This window comes from Rissa tridactyla, chromosome 9 (assembly GCF_028500815.1).
Source record: "Rissa tridactyla isolate bRisTri1 chromosome 9, bRisTri1.patW.cur.20221130, whole genome shotgun sequence".
Lineage (NCBI taxonomy): Eukaryota > Metazoa > Chordata > Aves > Charadriiformes > Laridae > Rissa > Rissa tridactyla.
In genome coordinates, this window is record NC_071474.1 from 48,061,064 (window position 1) to 48,068,721 (window position 7,658).

At 56.4% G+C, this 7,658-nt stretch overlaps 1 protein-coding gene across 1 annotated transcript; it reads right to left on the reverse strand.

Annotated features, from left to right (window-relative positions):
- Nucleotides 1-2,059: 2,059 nt before the first annotated feature.
- Nucleotides 2,060-5,275, reverse strand: LOC128915131 (BTB/POZ domain-containing protein KCTD12-like). Its single transcript, XM_054215033.1, has 2 exons — nt 5,172-5,275; nt 2,060-3,487 (listed from the first exon to the last, which is right to left on the reverse strand). Exon 2 carries the CDS (start codon nt 3,461-3,463, stop codon nt 2,573-2,575), a length of 891 nt encoding a protein of 296 aa, XP_054071008.1. The 5' UTR covers nt 3,464-3,487; nt 5,172-5,275; the 3' UTR covers nt 2,060-2,572.
- Between the last annotated feature and the right edge of the window lie 2,383 nt (nt 5,276-7,658).

The following is a 7,658-nucleotide window of genomic DNA, read 5'->3' on the forward strand; positions in this document are numbered from 1 at the left end:
AACACCTTCTGCACTGTCTCCTCGAAGCTCTGGAGACTGACAACCATCCCCTGGTTCCATTTGCCCAGCTGGAGTGACTTGCCAGGCTTGTTCAGAGGATGAGGACCTCAAATAGATGTTTTTCCATGCCACCGTTTCTCCACAAATAGTCTCTCCTAATGACCAAATGAACCAGGTTCTCCTCCCAGCCAGGGGCAGCAGCAAAAGGACACTCTTTCTATTACTAGATATATGCCAAGAAAAGAAAGAAACCCAAATTTGATGGATTTTTGTTGAGCTAGATGTCAACGAACGTATTTTTTTCACAAAGTATCGGTCTTCAAGAAAATCGTCAGACTCTAAAATGATTCAAAAGTAAAACTCTTCCGCTCTGATCGTATTTCACCCGGGGTATTGGGTTTAACAGCCCAGATCACATAACCTGGCAGATCAAAACCAACTCAGCGTTGACTCTGCCGTTCTGCTCTCTCCCTCGGGAAAAATGCCTCCTCCTGTGAGATCAATTTTTCAGCCCAGTTCCAGAGGGGAAAAGCAAACTTCAAAACACCAGTGTTTCTCACAAGGCAGCAATTTCTTTTCCCAATCAGTCCCAATTAATAATGATTAGAAAAATCTTTAGTTAAAAAAAAAAAAACAAACCCAAACAAGCAAACACGGAGTGCCTGTCCCCTCCCCCTTTATTTAAAAGGTTTTCATCCTTCTTCAGCCTCTCTCTCCACACAGAACTCAAGTTCCTTTTTCTTTTCTTTTTTTTTTTAAAGCTGGTTGTCATTTCCTCTTCAAAACGCTGTTGCAATGAGGAACGGGCCGTTATAAAAATACCATTTTCGCCTTCCCCTTCTCCAGCAGAGAGGGACCGCCTCGCCGCAGAGCTTCTGCTCGCCCAGGAGACTCCAGCCCTCCTGCCTCCTCGGAAACCAGCTGCAAACCTTTATCCCGAATGAACCCCAAAGAGAAACGCCCCTTTGGCTGGCGAGACGATCCTTTATGTCCCCGCACCAAGAGCTTCAGAAGAAGCAGCCAGAGGTGGAGGAGCAGGGGCAGATGGTGGCTGGAAGGGAGCCCAGAGCCGGCAGAGGAGCAGGTGGGGTTGGGGACATCAGGGCAGCGGGGACAACTGCGACAGCTCCCGCAGGCACCGGCAGCAAGACGGGCAGGCTGACCCCTCCTGCCGGAGCTTGCGAGCCCCCACGTGAGCGCTGGGGACGAAGGCATCACCCGGGGATGCTCGGCAGGCGGGCGGGTAATCCTGGACCCCACCGCCGGCATCAGCATCCCTGCAGGGATGCGCTGCAGGTCGTCCCAGCTGGGTTCGAAGAGGAGGAGGGGGGTCAGAGGCAAGAAGCCTCCAAGAAGTTTGTCCTCCTTCCTTCTCTTTATTTGAATCCTTACACTAAAGCACGTTGCTCCCTGCCCGTGTGCGGCTCGAGCAACACCTCTGGGTGCAGCCAGCACCGCCTCCTTTGCGCCCTGGCACACCACGACGGAGGCGAGTGGGTTTTGTTCCTTTATTACACATGGCCCAGGCGTGGCACAGCAGCAGCAGCCACCCCCAGGACCGAACGCAGGCCCTGGAGAGCCCTTTGCAAGAGACTGCCGAAATGGCACAGATTTTCATGTCGGGCAAAGATTCCCTTTAACCTGTGAAAGAGCCCGACTGCCGCTCGCCGGAGCAACCCAGCCCCATCCCTCGGAAGCCCCCGTCGCTATCGCACTCCAAAGGAAAGATGAAGGTACTTTTTTTCTGACAGACCTCCAGTTAGTTTGAGAGATGTATAAGCATTTTACGCCCTACAGCGTGTAAAGCCTTCCCCACTCCCCCCCGCCTCCCTCCATGTGTGCATCTGCCCCCTCCCAAACCCCACCCCCACCCCCCCGCAAGGCATCCCAGAGCAGCAGCGATGCTTTGAATCAGAACTGCAAACACAGGGTGCGTCTTTATCTAACCTTCCCAAGCACTGACAGTCTAAACGCTAAGCTGCTTACATGGCTAATGGCAATATATCCGCGCTGCGAGGCTTCATCTTTCCACCCCCCCCCGCCCACCCACCCTCCTCTCCGCTTCCCACCTTTCTCCATGTCCTTAAACCAACGCTTTCCCGCTTGAACCCCTCAAATACAGCGTATGCAGCAGGTTCTCGGGGAGCTGCACGGCGTACGGGGCACGAGAGCCGAGTTCAGTGTCCGACACGGACAAGCTCATCCAGCTGCAGGAATCCCAGCCCAGAGCAGAGTCCGGTGCATCCCCCCCCCTCCCTCCCACCCCAAAACACGTACACGAGAGTGTCCAAGTCCACACATCCAGGGAGGGTTGGGAGCTACGGGCGGCTACTGCAGAAGTCGGAGAGAGGGAAGAAGGTTGGTGGTCACTGGTTGCTACAAAGAAGTGCTGAACAGGTTCAACGTGGAGGAAGGAAGGAGGAAAAAACCCAAGAACAAACTCAAAAGGAGGCAAAGGGAGGACGCTGGGATTCGGGGGTTGGATGTCTACCTTCTAGGCAACGGCCAGCACAGGAGAGGAAAGGGAGAGTTGGTGTTTGGTTTGTGGGGTTGGGTTTGGTTTTTTTTGGTGTCACTCACGATAGAAAACATATTCGGTGTAAGAGGTCCAGATCCTGTCATCTGTCTGGTCGTGGGCGAAGGCACAGGTGCCTGTGGAGTTGCAAGCCACCATGTGGAAGCCGGCATCGGCCAGTTTATCAAAGGCTTGCTCCAGGAAGGTGAATTTGAGGTAGTACCTGGAGGTGTACCTCTCCGGGGGCCTGTCCGGGTCCCTGCTCTCGTTCAAGGTATCACCAAAGACCTCCTTGGCCAGCGACGTCTTGCCGCAGACCATGATCCGTGCCACCCTGCGGAACTTGGCATCTGTCTGGCTGTCCCTGCCCAGGGTGTAGGACCCTCGGTAGCCGATGGTGATGAAACCTGCCCTGCGGACGTCAGTGCTGGCAGCACCCATGCTGGTGGTGACGGCTCCCCCGGGGCCACCAGCCACAGCGCTGGGGAGCGTGGCACTGGCAGAGGTCAGGTTGCGGGTGGCATCCGCGTTGGGGGAGAGCTCCTCCGGGTCGCTTTGGCATGGGTCGTCTCCCAGCGAGTTCTGCTTGCTGAGCTTGGGGGCCAGCATCTTCACCAGCTCCGGCAGCATGAAGTACTCGGCCTCTCGCTGCAGCCGGCTCCTCTCCGGGAAGTGGTCGGGCAGCACCAGTTGCTGGTCCCTCATGTAATCCAAGATGTAACGGAAGAGGAAACCATCCCGATCCACAAAGAACCGTCCCTTGCTGTCACGGGCCAGGGATCGGATGTTCTTCTGGGTGAACATCTCCCAGAGGAGCGAGCCAGGCACGCTGACCAGGGTGGGGTGGCGGGTGATGTAGACTTGCCCACCCACGTTGAGCTCAATGATCTCAGGGAAAGGGAAGTCCTCGCTGGGTTTGGCACAGCCCGCATTGTCTGCCAGGGCCATAGTGAGCTACCGCTGCCTTCCCACCTGCAACAAAAAGCAGCAACGTGCCAATGTTAAGCCTGCCAGCAAACGCAGCTCATCGTCCCACCGATCCCAAGCCAGATCGCACTTGCTTTGCGTCAGCAAGCAGTGCAGGATCAGGCCCCGGTCTCTCCAGGGGTCTAGAAGTCAGCTCTGTTCCCTAATCCCTGGCTCTTGGAATAAGTAGCGTTAGCTAATGCCGCCTTCCCTTCCACGCCACAAGAGCATTACCCGTGGTCTGAACACGCCACCTCCATCTGCAGCCCTCCCGACAGTCAGGTCCTGGGGCTGGGGCTCAGCACCTTTGCCCAGGAAGGCGCAGTGATGCCGTGCTGATGTTAACAACAGGAAAGACAGAACCGTCCCACCCTGGCTCTGGCCGGCGACCCGCCTTGCCCAGCATCCTGCCGGTCAGGAGGAGGTGCCGAGCGTGCCAAGGCAGGACCGCATTACGGCGCAGTGTCTCCTGCCGAGCTGGAGGGGACTTTATCGTCCCACGCAAGGAGCGCCCACAAGTCTGGCAGAAAAGCAGCGCTAGATGCCACTGTAAAGGACAGAGTGACAGTGCCTTTTGGCACTCCTGCTCCTGGAAAGTACTCGATAGAGACTTGAGGCCAAGCTGAGAGCAGGTGAGAGATGGCAGAATCTCTCCAAGGGTCTGGGACCAAGACAAATACTGGGCTAGTGGTACAGCCTTGGGCCAGATGCCATGTATTTATACATTTTCCAAAGGCAAGCTGATTCTTAGGCATCTCTCGACACCGCAAATCAGCGCTTACATAAACCTGGCTCAGCAGGCAGACTCCTGATCCAGCCTGGCCAAACCGTGCTTCCCACAGGGATTTGGGAGACCAGAGAGAAAAGGGGTTTTCCTGCGCTGTCCCCAGCTGCCTGCCAGGGTTGGCCTGAAGCTCTGCCCACCCCCGGGTGATGTTCCTGCAGCCCTGGGACCTGCTGAAGTTGTCACCAGCTGCCTGTCACACACAGCACCCCCCCCCGGGGACGGGTCCCGCAGCCAAGAAACAACAGCAAAGGATCAACGGCACAGAAGGATCCTAACGCGGATTTCAGAGAAGATAAAGGGCAAAAATAAAACTCTGGGGGCACTTTTGGGTGGTGGGGAGAGCTGAGCCTGCATTTCACGGCCCCGCACCTCCTCCCAGCTCGCAGGGATGCCCGGGGAGAATGGGCTTGGAACAAGGAGCGGCTCAAACCTCCCAAGGAAGAGACTGCAAAGATCGGGAAGAGGATCGGGGAGGTTCACCCGGCTTCCAGCTTCCCAAATCCCCTCCCGCGCTGGCTTTGGGTCCCTTTCTCCGGCGATACGCTCTTCCCCTGCTACAGGCGACCAGGCGGGAGGCTGCCCGTGCCTGGAGCCAGAGCCCTTTTTCAGGGCTGGGGGGGGGCTGAGGGCTGCAGCTGGGCTGGGACCGCGCAGGGCTGGGGGGGGGAACACAAGGACAGCCGCCCCCCTTCTTCCTCCCGCCTGCCGCATCCCCGGACCCGGCAAAAAGCCACCGACGGGGACACCCCGGCTGCAGGAGCCGGAGCCGTCCCCGGGCCGGAACGGACGGAACGGGGGTCGGGGACGACCCTGCCGTCCCCAGCATCGCACCGCCCCGGAGGGACCCTCCTGCCCCGCATGCCGACCCATCCCGGGGGGCTGGGACCCCGCCGCCCCCGGTACCTCCGCAGGCGGCCGAGCCGAGCCGAGCCGCTCCGCGCCGCTGCTGGTCCCGTCCGCGCCGGTCCCCGCCGCGCCGGCGCCCCGCTCCGCTCCGCTCTGCCCGCCTGGCGCTGGCCCTGCCGTTTTATGGCCGCGAAGGCGGCGAGCGCCATCCCCCGCCGGCCCCGGGCCCGCCTCGCCCCCGCCCCCGCTCCCCGCCTCCCCCGCCGCCCCCCCGGCCCCGCACCCGGCCCCCGTCGGGAAGGTCCGTGCCGGGGCCGGGGGGGTCCAGGAGGGGTCCCTCTGCATCCCCCGTCAAAGCAGGATTTGGCTCTAATCACAGGACCATAGAATGGTTTGGGCTGGAAGGGACCTTAAAGCCCACCCAGTGGCACCCCCTGCCCTGGGCAGGGACACCTCCCACCAGCCCAGGTTGCTCCAAGCCCCGGCCAACCTGGCCTTGAACCCCTCCAGGGATGGGGCAGCCACAGCTTCTCTGGGCAGCCTGGGCCAGGGGCTCACCCCCCTCACAGCAAAGAGTTTCTTCCCCAGATCTCATCTCAATCTCCCCTCTTTCAGTGGAAAACCCTTCCCCCTCGTCCCATGGCTCCCCTCCCTGCTCCAGAGTCCCTCCCCAGCTTTCCTGGAGCCCCTTTAGGGACTGGCAGGGGCTGGAAGGTCTCCCCGGAGCCTTCTCTTCTCCAGGCTGAACCCCCCCAGCTCTCTCAGCCTGTCCCCACAGCAGAGGGGCTCCAGCCCTCCCAGCAGCTCCGAGGCCTCCTCTGGCCCCGCTCCAACAGCTCCGTGTCCTTCTGCTGTTGGATGCCACTCATCCCAATCTCCATTGCCATGGGGAGGTGCGTCTCCACTCTGCTCAGAGGGGACAGCACAGCTCCAACGAGCACGTGTCACCTCTCGTTTGGTGGCTCAGGTACCTGGGGGGGGTAATGATGCAGGGCAGGATGTCCAAGGGCCGCAGGTCCTTGTCCAGAAAGCCACAGCCTGTGGGAGCCCTCTTTGCTCTTTCTTCACCCATATTAGCAGCTGTGTCAGGGCTGGCCTGGGGGCACCTCAAGGTCCATGTAGCAATGTGTAGCCACAGAGCCAAGGCTGTGCTGAGACAGGGAATTAGGGATGGAAACAAGGTCACTTTTCTGCCCCAGACAATTTGCTCAGGGTCTGTTGAAAACTTTCACTTGTTTGGTCCATATTGCTGTTCCTGGGATAATTTTTTATATATATATAATTCTTGAGTATATATTTTGTAGGTATATATTTCCCAAGGTACGAGTAACACCTGGTGGGATCGTAAAGAGCTGGGCCTGTTGTGATAGCCTGTTTGTTAGCGCTGGTAAAGCCAGGAGTGAGAAGAGAGAATCCCTCTCCCTTCTGTGGTTTTGTTGTTTGGTTTTTGGTTTTTTTTTCAAAAGGCCAGTCTTCTGTAAAGGCAGAAAAATACAACAACTCCAAACAACCTCTCAGTATTTGCCTGTTTCCTAAAAGTCTGATGAAGGCAGGCTAAAATCCAACTTTCTGTGACAGTGCAGCTGTCTATCTGTGTTTATCTATGAGTTTATTTACATGTACCTGTCAAATTCTATATGGGCAGAAGACGTAATTTCTGCCCCACCTAAGGGTCGCATCCCGCACTGAGTCTGGGAACTCTAGTCCAAGGAATTTTTCTGTTTGGGTTTCTCACGGCTGTTTTCTTGTATCCCAGCGGTGTCATGGCACCGATGTGTGATATGGTCACCAAAAGTACGGTTGGAGGTGGGATATGAATGAACAACGCTGCTGTTCCCTGGGTCTGACAGTATTTTGAAAGAATAAATCCGTAGGTATCCGCCTTTCTGTAGCGAGTCAAAGGCTTCCTGAAGAATGCCCTGACATGGAAAAGCAAACGCGGCATGGCTATGCAAAGTGGGGACAGCCTTCGTATTAAAATGAGCTTTTGCATTTGTCCCAGCAGGGCTGTTTGCTTATTTTTCTATGAATCGCAGGGTTTGGGGCCAGCAGCTCTGTTTGCAGGTAAGGGGGTGGGAGCGCTCCCTGAAAAATCCTGCGTTAGTGGAGGTGTCTTGAAATCGGCAGCACCCTGCGGATCCAGGGTTTGTGGTTATTAGCGACATGGATCAGGGCTGCGAGGGCTGACTTTTCACACATTAAACCAGGAGCTTTCCCATGTGCATATTTTGTGGAATATATTTATAGATGGGGGAAAGTTAAAAATGGGATAAAACGTTTTACGATTACACGAAATGAACAGCAAAAAAATCCCCAACCTAAAAAATAGGAAAAAAAGAAAGAAAGGGGAAACAGGGAATGTTTTTAACATCGTAACTCTTTTTTTACCTCAAAATTTTGTTTCACCTGCAAATGCTGTAACTTATGAGAAAAAGACGCTGAAAACTTGGAGACCCAAATTCCTCCTCACCAGACTGTTGTGTGAAGTGATTACAGGTGGGTATCGGACCTAACCGAAATTCAGACTGGGATGGATGGATGGAT

Excerpts from the sequence above, each read along its gene's own strand:
- LOC128915131 (XM_054215033.1), bottom strand. The coding sequence starts at position 3,463 with ATGGCCCTGGCAGACAATGCGGGCTGTGCCAAACCCAGCGAGGACTTC.